General features: G+C 31.9%; 1 protein-coding gene across 2 annotated transcripts in view; it reads right to left on the bottom strand.

Annotated features, from left to right (window-relative positions):
- LOC106460777 (WD repeat-containing protein 7-like) overlaps window positions 1-14,293 on the bottom strand; it is a 211,384-nt gene extending 197,091 nt beyond the window's left edge. For both annotated transcript variants that reach the window (XM_022387558.1, XM_013920513.2), the window contains exons 1-2: window positions 14,090-14,293; window positions 1,343-1,413 (exon numbers count right to left, since the gene is read on the bottom strand). In XM_022387558.1, coding sequence (XP_022243266.1) covers window positions 1,343-1,413; window positions 14,090-14,249 — 231 coding nt within the window. In that variant the 5' untranslated portion in view covers window positions 14,250-14,293. The remainder of the gene's footprint in view (window positions 1-1,342; window positions 1,414-14,089) is intronic.
- Window positions 14,294-19,957: the final 5,664 nt, after the last annotated feature.

The following is a 19,957-nucleotide window of genomic DNA, read 5'->3' as shown; positions in this document are numbered from 1 at the left end:
GTTAGTAACTTACTTAAGTTTTATTTATTTCAACTAAGAAACTTGGAAACCAAAATATTAAAAGTCAACCAAAAAATAATGCCCTAAAACTATTATAACTTAACTGGATTTCTAACTAAACTATTTAAAATATTATCCTTACATGGTCAGGGAGATCTCAGCAATAGTAAAAAATAACAGGTTTTTCTTCATGTTCAAGCATGTTTCAGTTTTTCAGGTCAAATCTTAATACTCAAAATCAGAGATAGAAAAGGCTGTTGTATTTGCCATTGTTACATATTACAGTTTATCCCGCATGAGTCTCCAATTTATTACGTAACATATTATAATTTCAAATAGCCTGAAACTGAGTTAAATAATATTTTAGATTTAGAAATTAAATAAATGTCAATATGTATCCAATTTATGATACTTGCTAACAACATTGATAAACACAATTTTTCTCAATACAAATATATATTTTAATATACAAACAATAACACAATTTACAATAACAATTTTTACAAATAATGATTTATGCAAAAAAGTTTTACAAAAATACAAACAAAATTTAGTCCTCTATCTGGTCTGTAACTTCCTTGATATTTTATTGAAGGTTCACAATGAATAAATTCATTTTGTGTGGATTTATCTTCCAAAATATTCCTTATACCTGGTACTATACGTGAATATCTTTACTTCACAGTGACACTTTTTATAGTCCATGGCACAGATGCCAATAAATACCTCTCAGGACTTGCAACCTTCTTGGACAACAGTTTTATTATCAAATATTATAACTTTTATTATTACCACTATGGTAATAACAAAGAATGGAATGAGAAAACTACAAAGTTTCCATACAAATAGTCATACAACTACAACCTCCTATTTGTGATAACTAACCACTAAAAAAAAAACAATGACAACAAAACATTTAGTAAAATCAAAATTATAGTTGTACACACAGGAAGTAACTTTCTGTACTGCCAAACACTCAAGCAACTATTATCAGCAACTCAAACATCACAAACTAAACTTCAAACATTAAAAGCTGTCTCTCTTTGTCCAATCAACCTTTTTATACTTTCTGATGCTTCTCAATCCTTTCGGGGAAAACTGGAAATTGTCATGGTTGTAATATTTAATGAGATGACATTGCTGTGTCATCTGATGCAATACACGCCAAGCTGTTGTAACTTATTATCAGTACATTACCATTACAATCATTGAGGTAAAATATAATAACCACTACATAAAATATACACTATAGTGTAAAAGTAGCTATTTTTTCAAATAAAAAGCCTTGAAAATACTTTAAGGTTCCATTCTTCACAAATAAAAAACAAGATAAAACTAGTACCTTAGCATCAATTCCTGAAAGCGTCCAAACTTTGACAGTCCCTGAAGCTGACAAAGCAACCACCACATCATCTGTAGAAAAACAGAATAATCAGTAAGAAGTTAAGTTTAATGCAAAATATAAAAAAAATTATATTAACATGTAACTCTGTTAAAGAATGGAATGAGAAAACTACAAAGTTTTCCATACAAATAGTCATACAACTGTAAACTGTTGAAGAATGGAATGAGAAAACTACAAAGTTTTCCATACAAATAGTCATACAACTGTAAACTGTTGAAGAATGGAATGAGAAAACTACAAAGTTTTCCACACAAATAGTCATACAACTGTAAACTGTTGAAGAATGGAATGAGAAAACTACAAAGTTTTCCATACAAATAGTCATACAACTGTAACCTGTTAAAGAATGGAATGAGAAAACTACAAAGTTTTCCACACAAATAGTCATACAACTGTAACCTGTTGAAGAATGGAATGAGAAAACTACAAAGTTTTCCATACAAATAGTCATACAACTGTAAACTGTTGAAGAATGGAATGAGAAAACTACAAAGTTTTCCATACAAATAGTCATACAACTGTAACCTGTTGAAGAATGGAATGAGAAAACTACAAAGTTTTCCATACAAGTAGTCATACAACTACAACCTGTTAAAGAATGGAATGAGAAAACTACAAAGTTTTCCGTACAAATAGTCATACAACTACAACCTGTTGAAGAATGGAATGAGAAAACTACAAAGTTTTCCATACAAGTAGTCATACAACTACAACCTGTTAAAGAATGGAATGAGAAAACTACAAAGTTTTCCGTACAAATAGTCATACAACTACAACCTGTTAAAGAATGGAATGAGAAAACTACAACCTCCTATTTGTGATAACTAACCACTAAAAAAAACAAAAAACAATGACAACAAAACATTTAGTAAAATCAAAGTTAAAAATCAAACAAGTAAAAGAACTGACAGTACAAAAAAATCATTCATAATAAACTTTACAGTAACTAATGCACTGGATAGTTTGCTCCAAATATATAGCAATTACAAAGGGTTGATCAAAGGCATGCTCCCTGTACATTTTCCCATTCTACTACTCATTTTATTACAACACGTTCATTTTCAGCCCAACTGAAGATGTCAAAGTTTTGCCACCAGCACCAAAATTTTTAGCATGTTCAAAAATCTGCCAAAATTTGAAATTTTGTAATTAATACCATTTTTATTTTATGAGAAGTTGGTTTGCTTTTTATTGGATTTATAATTCTTATTGCGGATGTTTGAATGTAATAATTAAATTTTGAACATATAATTTGAATTCACTGCCACAGACTGGCCAGTTTTGAGGAAAGATCAGGATACATGGTAAATGAGGAAACCTGCACCTGAACTTTCAGCTTCCAGAATTCCTACAAAGAGAGATGTTATTCTATTTAAAAGATGGACCAATGCAGCATGAAAAAAGAAGTGAACTTTAATGATGCAACTGAAGACAGAGTCACACTTGAAATTCAAAACCAATGGGACAAAGCAAGAGTAGCTACTCAACAAAAAGACAAAGTCAAAGCTAAGATTTTGAATCTGTATGATGATTATAAGACACTGCAGAAGAGGAAAAGGTGTAAATCAAATGATACGAAGGGAAAACTGTTTGTTGAAGAACTACAAAACTACTTTTTCGTTGCACACAAAATGCTTAGAAGAAAGCACAAAATGCCCAATTCCAAAATCAGGAACAGAACAAGATGTCTTTAGGGTCAGAAGACAAAGCATACAGCAAGAAAAAAAAATAAAATGATGAAAAAAAAATTCTTATTTGATGAGAAATAGGTCTGAAGAACAAAGAGAGCAACTGTCAGTATAAATCCAGAAAATCCCAAGACAGTAAGTTCTACAGACAGTCCAGATACACAGTCTGAATATGATGATTTTGAATGCCCATCTGACTCTGGTGCTAAGCCTAAGATCATTACATCCACAAGAAAAGGAATTGATACTTTGAAGCTTCCAAGCAATCCATTCAAAAGTCGAGAAATTTCAACAATGGCCGATTACTTAAATATATCTGCAGGCTAAAGAACAGCATGCATGGATGCAATAATTTCATAAAGTAGGACTGATTCAGATAATATGACTTTTTCTAAATCGAGTACAAGGTGTGAAACAAAAAAATTCAAACATTGCTACAATACACTGGGACAGAAAAATTGTTCTAGGAGATGAGGAGAGGCTAGAAGTTCTTATAGCAGGAATGCCACACCTGGTGTTCTAGTGATTCCAAACAGAACTGGTACAACCCAGACTAACATAAGCCACGCTCTTGCACTCCATTGGAAAGATAACATTTTCTTACACTAAAAATGTATTTCCAATAGGTACTTACCTCCATACACATAAAGTTATCTCAATCTTTCTGCCCCTTAAGCATTACTAAAACATTTTAACACCTAGTGCACCAGTCTATGTACCCCACAAATTTCGTGCCACTTTTGAACATGTATGTAACATGTGACCACCCTCCACCAATAGTACTGCACCACCTATATTGGCACAGCTAGCTCCTTCTGATTCTCCCACTCAATCCTCACTTTTAAGAACTGGCAGGATCTAAAATGAATAAAACCAACATTGGGTAGGAAGGGTGGGAAGTATGTGAGAGGAGGAAAGTATCCATCAGAAATACATTTTCAGTGTAAGAAAATGTTAACTTCCGATACAGTCTAACTTCTGATCACACAAAGCTAGAATCCCATTTTGGAAGGGTGAAGAAGCTTGCGTAAGTGCCTAACAATGAAAGCAAGCAGAAAATGACTGCCTAGAAATAACTGGTGGACTCGGATACGAAACCAAATCACACATGCGTGACACTGCACTACTTCTGGAACAGGTATGCTCTTTGTCCAATAAGAAGGAAATTAACCTGATATGGGTGAAAAAAAAAGGATGTGCATAAGCTTAATTCATTCTGAGAGGCATTATCCATGTTAAACAAACAGCATGAATTTGAATCATTCTCCATTGCACAAACCAGACAAAAAAACAGCCCACTTTCATAAGTTAAGAGCCACTCTATGAAACAAATACTTGAAGCGAGCTCAATATCCACATGAGGAGAAACAGCAATCCAAGAGACAGTTTGCCAAAATATAACCCTGGAGAAAAACATCTAGATCTGGCTAAGTATCTACCCAGCCTCAGACAAGGTTCCACAAACCATCCTCAGCATTTGAAAATTGAGGATCATCCAGATAAAAAAGAAATTAGAACCATCCCCAACTGTAAGTAAACAGAAAACCAGACCAACTCCCAAAATGACCATAGGAGCAAGAAATACAACAAATCAAACCCAGCATTACTAGGTTTTGTCATTGCTTCAACTCAAGGACTATTAACTCAAATTTAAAAGAATTCCATTCACTAGTTTCATTTTTGTGAAGAACTTTCACGAGAGTTGCATACCTACTTACATGTAAGTAGGTCGTAGTGAAAGTGTTAAAAGGAGTATCTTTGCATAGGAAGTGGGAATAAGCATCCAGGGGAAAGGGAAGGAGTGAACCCAGCTTTGCCCTCTTCTCACTGAGTGGATAAATGTCTGGTTGTAAGATAACTTTCTATTTAACTCAGGAGGAAGCTTTGGTCTATAACTGCAATGACTGGAAACTGGTAAATGGTAAGGACTCCCATGCTCCACTTGGAGAAAAGGGAGAGTTAATGTGGTGGGGAGTCAGTAGGAATGTCACACTGGAAAAAAGTACAATGGGTGTCCACGATTCCCTATTTGGAAATGCAGACTGTCTCTGATTTATGCAATCAAAGGGTCAGCAGGAATGGGCAAAAATCTCCTCTTGCTTTACTCATGATAGTCCATGAGTGATGGTCCACCATTGAGTTAAACTTACAGATACCTAGATACACATAAGTATATACCACAGGCATGTCACTAGTGGTCTTGCAGAACACCCCATCTCTACAGTGAATGTTATAGCTCTATACTGCAGCTTTAAGTGAAAGTACACCTGACCAAGCAACACCACATAGTGAGATCCTATTAGTAGTGGTAAGAGAGGGTCTCTGAAAAGAAAACATAAATGAAATGTTGTGAAAAGGCATGTCAAAGGCAAATGGATATGACTTGAATTGTGACAGGAGGGAGACGATATCCACTTGAGAAAAACACAGCTAGATAGTATAGATAATGAGTGACAAAGGAATAGGGAGTAGTCCACATTCCAGCCTGAACAATTTCGTTCAATGAACAAGAAAGACGGCCAGCCAAAGACATGGTGATATGACAAATTTGATGAGAAAAATGTTCAAGAGACAGTGACCTTCCACAAATAAGTCTGAATACACCAACCTAAACAGTTGACAAACCCAACCAGTTAGTGTGACAGGATACAGATCATGGAAGGGTTCCAGGGAATAAAAGGTCAAGAATGTAAACCCCAAGTACATGTCACATAACACCTTAGGGAGTGAACCTGACAAAGAAGCCAACTGAGATTGAAATGGGAACACAGATGTGTGATTGAAGGTAAAAAAATGGGTGTGAAAGCCAAATGGAGTTCCCAGGTAACAGAGGTCTTAGAGAAGAAGGATCAGACTGGATATATGAATGCATAAGAGGAATGGTAGAGGTTTCTGGTAACATTAATAGCATAAATATCTGGTTGACAATGTTTGCAAACTAGGAGACATGTAATATATCACATACCTTATTAACCAGCTGTAAAAATAAAAAGGTGTGTAAGGTGAGATATCCTATAAAGTGTGATAGTCCTAAAAATGAAGGTGCCAGAAAAAATGAATCCAATTTTCTTCTCCTTGATTTTATTCATCCTCAGAAACATTAGCAAGGTTGAAAATGAGAAGAAATTGCCAGCCAAACCTAGGAATTTAGCTCCCTGCAAATTAAGGCCTGTACCTCTTCAGCAGATGAGAGTCAAACCAGATGCTTCGGTAATCGTACCAGAAGCATTGTCTACCATAACGGGAACTTCCGCTATCAATACATTGAATCACGAAGTCATTCTAAGTTACTGTATAAATCGATAACAATAAACAAATGCAAAAAAAATAAAATACAAATTAAAAAAATTGAATGCAAACATGGGAAAAGAAAACTGTTGAAAAATGTACTGAAATCATGTCAAAGCAACATTGTGGCAATCAAGAAATTGAGTGAGAGAATCAGAGGAAGATAGTTGTGCCAATATACATGGCACAATACTATTGGTGGAAGGTGGTCACATGCTATGTACATGCTCAAAAGTGGCACAAAATGTGAAGGGTATATAGACTGGTGCACTGAGCATTAAAATATTTTAGCAATGCTTAGGGGGCAGGAAGAAGACTGAGATAGCTTTGTGTGAGAAGAAATAAGACCCTATCAGAAGTACCAAACTCTATTGTTGGACTTGTTTTCAATACTACTGCTTCAAACTCTGGACGAAAGAGTGGTGCTTGTGTGCAGTTAGAAGCTTTGCTTAACAAGAAAGTGTTTTAGTTATATTGCCATCATCACATCATGGAAAAAATTGTATGTGCAGTATGGCAGGAATTGTTTGGTGCAAAGTTCAGTCAAGACAACCCCAAATTTAAAGAGTTTAAGAAATCCTGGGGAGCTCTTGAGGAATGATTAACTTTTAAAATACTGCATATCTCTGACTGTCAACTTAAACGTTAGCGGGAAATTATCAACTTTATCTGAAGCTGCATCAAAAGATTTTTTGCCTTGCAATGATTATTAAGGATGTGCTGATTTGATGTTGATACTCTCAGGAAAAAACCCACCTCATGGACTGCACTGGCTACAGCCTGGTGCACATCATCTTGCTCTCTTCTATATAAAACCTTGGTTATCCACATTTTCTGCTGCAGATGCACTTTCCAATGATCTTCAGCTATGAAATGATCTGAATATATACAGTAGAATTTATCCAATACTGGCAGGAACAGCCATTACTATGCTCAACAGCCACTTTTGGTACCTAAAAGAAGAAATTGCAGCTTTTACAATTTTTAACTTGATGTCAGAATCAACTGATCAAGGTGAACGACGAAAAGTCACTGGAAAAAGTAGTCCTGATTTTTCCACAAGTAGCTTCATTGACTAAATTGGCATCTATGATTGGAAGAAAATCATGGCTCCTTCTTGGTATTGCCCTTGACTAGTTACACTTGCCACTAACACATTGGGCCACTGATGGTGATTTCCAGGAAGCTGCCACACGTGTTCACAATGTCAAAGTGGTAAATGATCTGTCTGAAAGAGTGGTCAAGCTCCTCACACACTTTGCAAACACCAAAACAAAATATGAAGAGCAAAGGCAATTAATTCTGAAAGTAATATAAAAAACACTGCCACAATGTCCCAGTTCTCTCGAAACTATCCAAACTGTTGTTTTCTGTGACTGACTGTCCAATTGTCTGAACCATTCTGTAATGTGTCTTTTATGTTATTATTAAACTCATTGATTAAATTAAATACTGATTATAGAAAATATGATTTTTTCTATATGCATTAGGATATTGGCTATATATATATCATAAATAGTGAACCATTTGAAATGATCCCTTTTCTATTGACAATGCTTTAAATGATCTTTCACACCTCAAACATGACTCTGGTCACTCAGCATGATTAATGTAATGGGAAAATGCTCTGGGAGCAAGTATTTTTTAACTTTGTAATTTTCAGAGCACACTATGATGTTTACAGATGTCTAACTGTGAAAACTATTATTAAAAATATTTAACTGACAAAAATACTTCTTTTAAATTACATATAACAATTGCTAATTGTAAGTGGATAAAATTTAATTCTACCAAGCCAGAGTGAATCAATTACATGCACCTGTTGTATGGATTGTTTTATTTCATTGGAAAAACTACTGGATAGAATAGTTTGAAATCTCAGAAGAGCTTTCTATAAATTATGTTAAATCTCCATATCAAATATTTTTTATATGTTATATTTGTATGAATTTGTAGCTTTGAAAATTTAAAAAAGCTTCATTGTGATATTTTTAAGACCTTAATTACTTATTTTTATGTCGTCTACATTCTCTAAACCATTCTTATAACACTTTTAATTTAATAAAACTATATTTTTCTTTCTTTTAATTAGAAAACTGCACACAGTTTTATAGCATTTGTAATCACTGCTGTGCAATAAAAATAAATCTTTTACCATTTCAAATTTAGTAAAGCTATTTTAAAATTGTTAATTGGGTTTTATTTAGTACATGTAATAAGTTTTACACCTATTTGCTCTTCATTTCATATATACAGACACACACAGGGGTTTCCAATTCATATCCCACCATACTTGACACAACAAAACTTGTATCACGAATAACATGTTTTCTGTTTCACTTTATTTGAATTTCATTTTTTTACCTCTTTTTAATAAAACTATGATATTACTGTGTCATCTTGCTGTATATCAAACACTAAATTCCTGAAATGCAATATATACTGTGCAAGCATTAATATATAACTTAAGGGAAGTTCAGAAGTTTGCTAATGTTTACCATTTCTGAGTGTTGAATATGTTCTGTTAACTCTCAGATGTGTGTGAGAGAGAGATAAAGGGTGGGGTGTCTGTTAGCATGGATATGTTAGCTACATTTATGTATGTGTTTGAATGCAATAGATTGAAGAGGGTATTTTACTGATGTTAATAAAAAAGAGAATAAAACAGTAATTCTTTTTTGCTAGCACTGCAAATACCTTCTATTTTGTAAATTACACTATAAAATAATGCAGTGTTAATACACACCTTAAAAACTTCATCACATCAGTTTCTGAAGTAAATGTTTTACCTAAATAATTTGACCAGTAAAAAATAAATCACACACACTATCTGTACAACAAAAAATAAAAAGGGGCAAATACTGTGTTCATAATGTCATGTTTATATATATTTTAGCATGTCAAATTCCATAATCAAAATAAAATCAAGAACAGAAAAACAGAGGGAAGTCAAATTGGAATACAGTATAGTCCTGTGTTCATATCAAAATGATCCAATCAATAAATGAGCAAAATAACTAGTTTGACATCTAATTAGTATATAGCTTTCATAAAGAAACAGACTTGCACATAAACAGAAAAGTACAATGACTTTCATTCAAGTTGCACTATACCAAAGACATTTAATTTTTTCTGTTCCTTGCTGAATTGCATTAAAAAGAATGTTTGCACATACATCACTATTCAGAAAATGCTGTTTAAAATTCATTCAATTTCTTTCAACATCATGTGACTGTTTTAAGCCAGTCAGGACACATAAATCACATATTCTAAAAGAAATTAGAAAGTTCAGTATAGAAGTGGAGCCCAAAACATTATAATTCAATCTTGAGTGGAATGGGAAAATCATGTCTCAGAGTATTTTAAACTTTGGATTGAGAAAAAAAAAAGGATAAAGGTGGCAAAAAAGAAAAAGAACCCTGTAAAACCAACTACCAGTGATGATGATGCAACTGCTAGTAGTAGCAGTCAGCTTTCTGCCACAAAAACTGATGGAAATAAAAGAAAAAGTGTTTCAGTCTCACTGGAAGGACACTTGGCCATGTTAAATTCTTCTGGAAAGCCAGTCTCAAAGCAAGAAGGTTAACAATTCTTATTTAATTATTAAACAAGGCAAATCTCTACCAGACATGGAAATCCTGTGTATGGCGATGGAGAAGGGTGGTGTTGATGTAGGATACAATTACAACAATGGAAGGAAAGCCTTTGAATTCCTTAGATTTTACGTTAAAGATACATTTAGTGGATCAAGGTTCATATTGTAGCCTACAGGAGTATAGATAATGTCATCATTGAACAAGAAACTATGGTTGTAGGATTGTCAGTGTAGAAAAGCCCTATAAAGTGTTAGTAGATCTTGTTGCACTGGAACTGGAACATAAGTATGCATTAGGTGTCCTAGATGGTGTTGTTAATGAAATTAAGAAGCTGTCCTTGGAGCTTACAGATGTGAAGTCTTCCAGAAACTAGATCCAACAATAATATCAGTTAATTTTGATGGTGCAAGTATTATGATGTGTTCCAAAGGTAGTGTTGCAGCACTACTAAAAAAAAAAAAGATATCCCATTTCTACTCTCTTTCCACTGTGTAACTCACGATATTCAACTGGAAGTTCTAGATGCAGTGAAATCCTTTTATTAATTTGCTCAGTTTGAAGGAACTTTTAAATTCTACCGGGATAGTCTAAAAAACAGAAGATATATAAAAACAAGTTGCACGGATTATAGATGAAAATATTGCCCACTTTAATGATGTGAAACAAGTGTGATGGGTCTCGTACAAAGCAAGAGTTATAAATGTCATGCAGCAAATCTATAGGTTGTGGTTTTGCATTTAAGTCAAGTTAGCAGTGGCAGTGATGAGTCAGCACCTAAGGTAAGGAAGGTTTTTGTTGAAGTCACTAATGTCAGTTTCATTAAAACAACCAGTATCCATCTTTCAGGATTCTTTCAGTCTAATGAACAACTACTGATAAATGTCCAGCATGCAGTGGAAGGGTGTGTCTTAAGATTAGTAGAACTGAAGAATGACTCAAGTGTACACATGCAACAGTTTCTAAAGATGTATCACCCAAAAGGAAGGAAGTTTGGGGATTATTCAGCTGAGATCAAGCTGTCTAGTCAGTGACCCTCAGCAACCAGTTTAACATGTAAACTAATTGACAGAATAGCCAGAAAGTAGAGAAGAGCTCAGTTTGAATAACAAATCTGAAATTGAATAAATCCAAGCCCATTTTGATGTCCTTTTCACTGAGGAGGAGAAGGCAGGAACTGTGAAGAAGTTTAGTGGACTAAAAGTGCATACTCAACCATGCTGTCCACAAACCTTCCACTCTCATTAACATTTTGAGTTGTTGGAGATGTTTATATTTAGTGTTTCAACAGCTGAGGCAGAACATGTGTCTTCATCCATGAATGTCATCAAGAGCTCCTTACAAATCTGAGCTTGAGGAGTGTAACCAAAGAAGAGCTACTGAATACTGCCTTACTTCTGGAGGTACCAAACATGTGAAGGGACACATGATGCACCATTCTTTGTAACTATTATGGTAGGTGAAGTCTGATGTTGTTTGAATCTTCTTTTAGCTTAATTTGTACTTTTTTTTTGTTTGTCACGTGTAACACAAAATTTAGATGTACTCAATTTAGCCAGGATATTTGGGCTGCTTTGTGTCTTCTTTATTTGTCATCAGATTAAGTGAGTGCAGAAATTTCAAGGTGTAATCAACCTCACATGATAAAAGTTAAAATATTACACCTTCATTATTCTGCATTTCCATGAAGTTCAATTAACTTCCTGGACAGATTCAAAACAGATGAATGAGATTATAAAATAGTGCTCAATTCCAATTTGTCTTTTAATGAAATGCTACATACTATTTATTTCACCTACATGAAAATTTGATTCCTAATACTTTTTATAATATTGCACATATTTATGACTTGTCTTCACAATGTTATTGACAGACTGACCAAAACAAAGAATTACTGCAGTACCTCTCAAACTACATTATATAATAGGTATCAAAGGGCTGTACCACTATTCATTGGAACCGATTTTTTATTTTACTTCTTTTCCAATGAGATGACTTATATTTCAAAACATTTTCTACTTCACCTTGCGTGCAATTAACATAATCTATGAATTTCAATGGAAATAGTTGGAAAAAAAGGATTTATGAGACTGAGATCCAGCAATAATCCAGTTTAAAATTACACTTTTTGATACAAAATAATGAGATTACATTTAACCCTCCAAGATTAAATAGAAGAGCAGTTTTTAAGTAATGTATATACATTGAATAATTTCAGTAACCAATATACATTAAACTTTTTGAAAAATATGACAAAAAAACAATCACAAGTTTTTAAATAATGCATGTTTACTGTATCAATATTATTGAAGTGCACGTGAGTGAAATAATCATAAACATGATAAATGTTTAGAAGTAAAAGTCTAGCTTATATGTTAAGAAAAGCTAGACTTCTAAGAAAAGCATACATAGTCACATACTCAAATTGAATCGAATAAGTAAATCATTTGCATAAATCAATATTTCCCATTAAGTCTATAATGTTCTTTCAAACATCTTAAGAAGTTACAGACTTGAATAAATGGATAAAGTTATTCTACATATAGAATTACCATCTACATCCTGTCACACCCACATTTATGCAGAAAAAGCTGACCTGGTACATAATTCTATCTAGCTTTGCATAAAAATTCTTATGTACGTTTTGCCTTTTTGTCCTTATGATTTGCTAAGGACTTAATTTTCCGATTTGTTTTATGCACTTATTGTATAAAGCCATTTTGTTATGCCTATAACAATACCTATTTCATATTATCAATAAGAGGGCCATGTGCAAAAATTTCAATTTGACTGCATAGATATAAATAGCATTACACTCAACAAAGTGACTAAGTCCATATGCACAGTTATTGAGGAACCTGTTCCCTGCTTGTCCCCTACCTGCCCACCTTATGCATGCCCCTGATCAAATATCACACTTGGTTGTTAGTAGTCATATTAATAGTTAATCTTAATGCATTACCTTAAATATATCACTTAAACATCAAAATCACCTTTTCTCCAAATTTTTGTATTTACAAATAAATATATATATCACTGTTAAATTAAAATATCTTTTACATGTTGGAGAGTGGAGTGAAACATATTTACTTAAAAAATTATCATGAAAATATGTTAGCAAAAAGACATTCCTCACTTTTGAGCATCTAAATTCTACATTTTCCCATCCCAGTAATACAACATCATACTAGTGTGGTATACTTTGGTGCAAGGGTTTTTCTCAAAGCCATCAATTAGGGCCTGCTAGCAAGAGGTTTGACGATTAATCATATTGCAGAGAAGGGTTTGAAGCTTTCTAAATGCTGAGTTTGTCAAAAAGAAGGTGTCAAAACTAAAGTCTTTATTACAAAAATCAAACAAATTACAAAGACAACACAATGAAACAAAATAAATGGTAAGTGTTTATAATGACTGTGTTGAACTGGCATGAATGAGAGATATGTAAACAAAACCTTTATTTATTCTCTCTCCCCAGTCCCATGTGATCCATCCCCTTATCCTTAAAAAGAAAGAAATAAAAAGGAAAGTTAAATTAAAAATGAAAAACAGTGAAACAAAAAAATTTTGTTAAAATTAATTGATAGATATCTAAATGAAATTCAAAACTATACTAAGTAAACTTCACAAAAACTAAACACACCAAATGTGCAAGTCAAAAAATTTACCTTACAAGGGAAAGCCTGACTTTTTAAACTAAAAAATACAATAACAACAAAGTCATGCCATCCATAACTTTCATTCACTGTAATTTGAATGCAAGAGTGAGACATTCTTGGCCCATTACCCAATTTGCCAATAGAAAAGACACCCTTCTAACTCAAGATGACACAAACTATCTTTCCTACAAATGAACATCATTAATTGCTGAATGGTGAACCAAATTCCATCCACAGCTAGAATAAGTAGAAGTTAGATTGCTTAATTGCTCTGAGCAACTTTCAATTTCAAACAGAATTAATTGAATATTCAGAAATTTTGAAAAATGTACATATTAACTGTGAGATTAGCAACAGATGGTATAATCTTGTAACACATTAGTAGGTATAACAAAAATTTATATATATATATACTATTATAATACATAATATATTTATGAAAGAAATTGATAAACTAACCTTGTCTTTTGACAGGTCTCAGGACATACATGGCACTAATCCAGTCTGGATTTAATCGAGATGAAAGAGTGAAAAGGACTTCCAAAGTTAAAGCATTTATCACAAGTATCTCTGCATAGTATCCATTACAGAACAAATTTACATCACTTGCACCAGTCATATGGTATGGCTAAAAAATACAAAGGAAAAAGTTTTGATATAATTACTTTTTACAATTATGTATCACTAATATGGTATTTTTTGGGTAAATCTGTGACATGCAGAATTATACGGTGTGTTTAGGTTAAGATATATTTTGAAAATGAAAAGTATTTATAAAATACAAAGTTCAAAGACAAGGGTAGAGAAAGAAATCTTAAGATTCTGGACATCACAGAAAATGTAAAAAACTCATAAAAACAATAAAATTTAAGTTTTATGGCAATTAAAGAATCAAAGCATATCATTCATATTTTCCAAGAATCTAAAGCTTCTTTGCTGTACAGAGATAAATAAGCATTTTTATGGAAGATTCTTAAGAACAAAAAAAAACGAACTTTATTTCTAAACACAAGTTTCAAAGCAGTTTTTTTTAATAAACTGAAAAACATTACGGTTTATTTTCTTACAATGAAAGAAAAATGTAAGGAATAATTTATAATTTCTACAGACTACACTGTGTATCTGAATGAAATATTTGATATTTATATGAATTTGTATCTTTGAATTTTTTAAGTTGTTATTGTGATATGTTTCAGAAACAAAATTTAAAATGTTTACCTATGTTTAGATTTTAATTACTAATTTTTATGTCTTTCTACATTCATTTGAAGATTTCCTGTACAATTTCTTACGTTAAAAACTGTAAATTTGTTATTTGTTTTGAATCAAGATACAATGCATGCAGTTTCACTGTGTTTACAAATCATCGCCATGCAATGAAAATAAATTTCTTTACCACACCAAAATTATAAGCAAATAATTTTTTTTTGTGTTATACACAACGTTTCATTTAATATATGTAATAAACTTTAAATGCATTTGACATGCACTTATATAATTTTTGTGTATACATATACATGTATATATGTTTTGGTGCTCTAGTTTCTTTTTTTTTATTTTATTTGTCCATTCAAGCTGTTAGTTAGACAAATATGACCTAATGAAAATAAAGCCTATCATAGCAACCTTGTTGGTGAAAAGGAACTTGATCTAGTCTAGTGCAAAATGACTTAATTAAAACTACCTTATCTTATTCTATGAAAAACATTTTCTATTGTACTGCAATATCACACTTCAAACGAAATACAAAATAATACAACAAGTTTTAAAAAAAAAGGTCAAGAGTGTAACTGTGAAGTATTTGTTCATAAACATTTTTTCTAGCAACCTATCACCAAGGTAAACTTTAATCAGTTTGTTCCAATCTCTACGCTAATTATTTGCTGAACTGGAAGCCATATTTGCTTATACAGTTGAAAAAAACAGAAAACAAAGCTTTTATTACATGCTTAGATAAGTAGCCTATTACTTCTCAAAGCTGAGATACAGACAATAACATCAAACTGTGACAATCAACACTGAGAAACAGTGACTAGCTATATATCAATAAAATCACTTGTTTTTTCCCCAAAATGTTATGCCTTTCCTTCTAAAAAGATATTTGTTCCTTACTGTGCTCAGGAATAATTTGTGTTATTCACAAACACTAATGATTTCATTCAGAGAGTAGAAAAATCAAACCAAAATCATTTTTCACTTACTTTTCTGTATAAAATTGAATAAATATAACTTTTTTATTGAATTAATCTCAATTCTGATGTTCTGTTTTAACTGCATAGGAGAACAACTATTTATTTTCTATAATTTGTTTAATTCAATATTGCACTTTTCCTCCATGGCAGGATAGAATGATATTTTTTATTATTATGTAAAAATATTGCAAACTTAATAATGAGAAAGCATTTTATTTCCTTAACTTAAAGTTTTACAATTTTTGGTGTTTCATGAACTAACAATAAATAAGTGACATGCCTAACTCACAAATAAAACTTCACAGGCAAATACTTGTTAAATTTTCTCCCCCATTTATTATACATACTCAAGAAATGTACAGTACTGAACTAACTAATTAATTCACTAGTATTTTAATATTATCACTATTTTTCCCCTAGTGTTAAAAAAATCCAATATATCACAAGCTCATCATACCCAATCTTGACATCACTTAGTAAACTTCTACACATCATTACTTGAACATGGTAAGACTTTCTCAGCAAACAGTACATAATTTTTAAGTTAGAAAATTTAATATAGTTCACAAAATCAGTAAAAATTTTCTAAATAATATGTAGATTCAACCCCCAAAAAATTAAAATGATATACCCAAAATATATAAATTTATGGCAACCTATGCTAATTTTACAATTTTGTCTTAAACTACATTTGATCAGAAAATCAATTCATGTAATACAATTAAAATTACAACTTATCCCTAAGTATAGAAATATTGCTTATGCATGTAAAGTTTATCACTGTTTTTACTCACAGCATAAAGCAACATTTCATTCACTGAAGTTAACAATGAAACTAAGCTAATTTAGACATGACAAAGTATAATTAAGCTTTAGATTCATATATAAAAGGCATGTAAAATAAAATGACACAAACTATAACTGATTTGTTTATAGTCACCTTTCACCACTCACACAGTGATGAATTTCACACAACTCTCACGATTCTTCAATTAATCTATATTCAATATAACTGTGCCTTATCCAAAATATATTACTACAATGCAATAATATGTATATATAGAAAGCAATACAACATACCTATCATATACAAATGAACAAATTATTATGGGCAAAAATATCATTAACAGCAAGGGTACCAAATTGATGAAATACTTGATTCTAATCTTTGTAAGTAAAAAAGTAAAAATATAATATTTAATTAGTTACACTGACTACCAGTGACAATAAGTGTAAACAATATAAAAAAAAATGCACACATACACCTATATGTATGTATGTATGTATATTTATATAAACACTAAAATAGGTGAAAGACAATGATTCTCCATCTACTTTTAAGGTACAAAATGAACATCATCTTTCTCCAGACAAAACTTTTTAATAATTTCTCAGAAGAATGAAATTAAAAATTCATGCATAATGTAATCTCATTTCATTAATATTTATTGTAAAATTCAGGTACATTCACTAAAACACAAAGAAGTGAATGCTCCTGAAAAAACTGCAAAGCAAAATGTTGAGTGTCTAATTAAGTAAAAACAACATTTTAGTGTTATAAGGTTGTTTTTATTTCTAGTACTATATATGTCTTCTATACACCAATATGCACTACAGAAATTAAGAACTAAAAATTCAAGTAGTTATTCAATTTCTTATTTTGTATCTACATAAACAGTTTTTGGCTGTATTACTAGTACTGTCCTATCAACTGGCTCTACAAGTATAGAATAACATGTTGTAGCAATTTATCTCAGATATCAGCTTCATCTTACAGTTACACTGTCAGAGCCACTGAATGGGATTTTGTTAGTTACAAGACATTTTTAGGGAGGACTGTGGAATATTTTGTTTAAACACAGTCTTACTAATGTCATGTTGTCCAACAAAAATTACATTTACATTACTTAAAGTTAACAACTAACATTTGTGTGTTCTGTGAGGTACACTACTTTATTTTATTAATGTTAATTTCATTAACAGTGTTGATAAAAATATTTAATATAACTAATTTCATTAATTTTTCACTATGATACGTTTATTATAATTGTTTTGCATTGTTAGCTTAATATATAAACTAAAGACTAACCAAAATCTCTGACTGAAACTCATAAAATATTATTAAGTTTACAGCCACAAATATCGTTAGCATTGAAGGCACTTCACTGATTAAACAATGCATTCTACATCTTTATAAGAATGTAGGAATAGTATATTTAATTTGCTATATTCATTACCAGGTTGATTTCTAGTTTTGATCTCAGTAGGTAATCTTGCTCTGATCACAAGTTAATATCAATAGGTAAGCAAATTAAACTTAGAAGATATATTAGTATCTTCTGACATAAAATCTCCATTTACCTCAATACCTGCAGAACAAGCCCTACACTGTTTAAAAGAAAAACTAGAAGACAATCCTGTAACAAAATATCTTATCAACCTCATAGAGTACTTCTTAAACAAGCCTTATTTTATGTACAAAGGCTAGTTTTACAAACAAAATTATAGATTAGGGATGGGAACCTCCCTCTCTACTCTACTTAGTGACCTCTAAGTGTTCACTCTAGAAGAACTGTTTGGAAACAAATTAACACATACCAAAAAACCTGAAATCAGGTTTAGATACATAGATGATACCTTCAGTATATGGCTGCATAAGAAAGATAAGCTACTTAATTTCATTGAATTCTTCAACTTATTAAGATCTAATGTAATAATTTTAGCACTTGAAATAGAATATAACAGGTGTCTCCCCTTTTTAGATGTGAATGTAAAAATATAAAACAATAAAATTACCGCCAGTATATACAGGTAACCCCATTCCATCACCATGCTGCCACATACAAGATCTAATCACCACCTATCACAAAAAATATCATCCAACTTCACCAACATAAATTGTACTATACAACTTTTCATACACAAAGAAGGCTTACTAATTGAATGTAACTACCTTAAGAATATAACACTATCTAGAGGTTTCAACCGAAATACCATAGCTAGGGCTTGTATCAAACTTCAAAACAGTAAAAAAAAATATTTTAACTCTAACCTGTCACCTATCAACAACATAAGATTAGCAAGTTAGTTTCATTACCCTTTTGTGCCAGAAGTTGCCAATGAAATTACTAGCTTATTTAATAATTTTAGCATTGATGTAAGAGCTGTATTCAAACCTTCACATGAAATCAACACCATACTTCCTAACCTGAAAGAATCCCTACTAGAATAAAAAAGAAGGCATATACAGTATTCCATGTAAATTTGGAAGGAAATACATAGGACAAATGACACATTTCTTTGAAAAAAGGTGCAAAGAACACCCAGGTCACATGCATAGAGGTGATTTCCAGTTATCTGCTTTAACATATTATCAATATGAAATAGGTCACAAAATACTTTTGGATGAAATTCTCCTCCTACACCAACCCAAAACTAAAAAGAAAGAAACTGTTTAGAAACTACAGAAATCATCAAAACAAACAATTTCTCAATCACTAAACTATGATAATGGCCCTAGCAACATCAGCCATACTTGGTAAGGTCTATTCACTGTTCATACACTTGACTAGACTTGACCTTTACCTATATCCTTTCACCTGCTGACATAATTTCAGTCACATTTAATCACTGTGTTTTTTGTCTTTGTATTGACATATAAATATTGTATTGCTTAGTACTGATCATACCTGAAGAAAACACATCAATGTTCTGTTAAAACATGTTATATATTCAGAGTTGAAAGTGTCCCTTTCCTAAAAATCCTGAAAATAATCGAAGCCAAGTAAGGGGGTCCGGCACCCAAAATCCTGCATTTTGATGCATTTTAGTACTTAAAATTCACTTAAACAAGTTACCCCATTTTTCTTACACACTGTGACCATTGATAGGGGGAATTTCGAGCAGGCAAGCGCCTATGGGGATATTCTGCCCAAATTTTCTTAAGGTCAGGACTTAAGTTTTTTCATGGTTATATACACAGTGTGTGTATATATCAGTTTCCCAGCTGATTTTTCCAAGCCCGTTCCCTTGGCTGTTCTCATTATAATGAGAAATAAGCAAATGGATTTTTGGACATTTAAATATTTACATAACAAGTGTTAGAGAATACGAATTTTACTTTTAGCATTGTTTT

Source organism: Limulus polyphemus, unplaced genomic scaffold (assembly GCF_000517525.1).
Source record: "Limulus polyphemus unplaced genomic scaffold, Limulus_polyphemus-2.1.2 Scaffold834, whole genome shotgun sequence".
Taxonomy (NCBI): domain Eukaryota; kingdom Metazoa; phylum Arthropoda; class Merostomata; order Xiphosura; family Limulidae; genus Limulus; species Limulus polyphemus.
The sequence above is the reverse complement of the archived record's forward strand: the minus strand, read 5'-3'. Positions and strand labels throughout refer to the sequence as shown.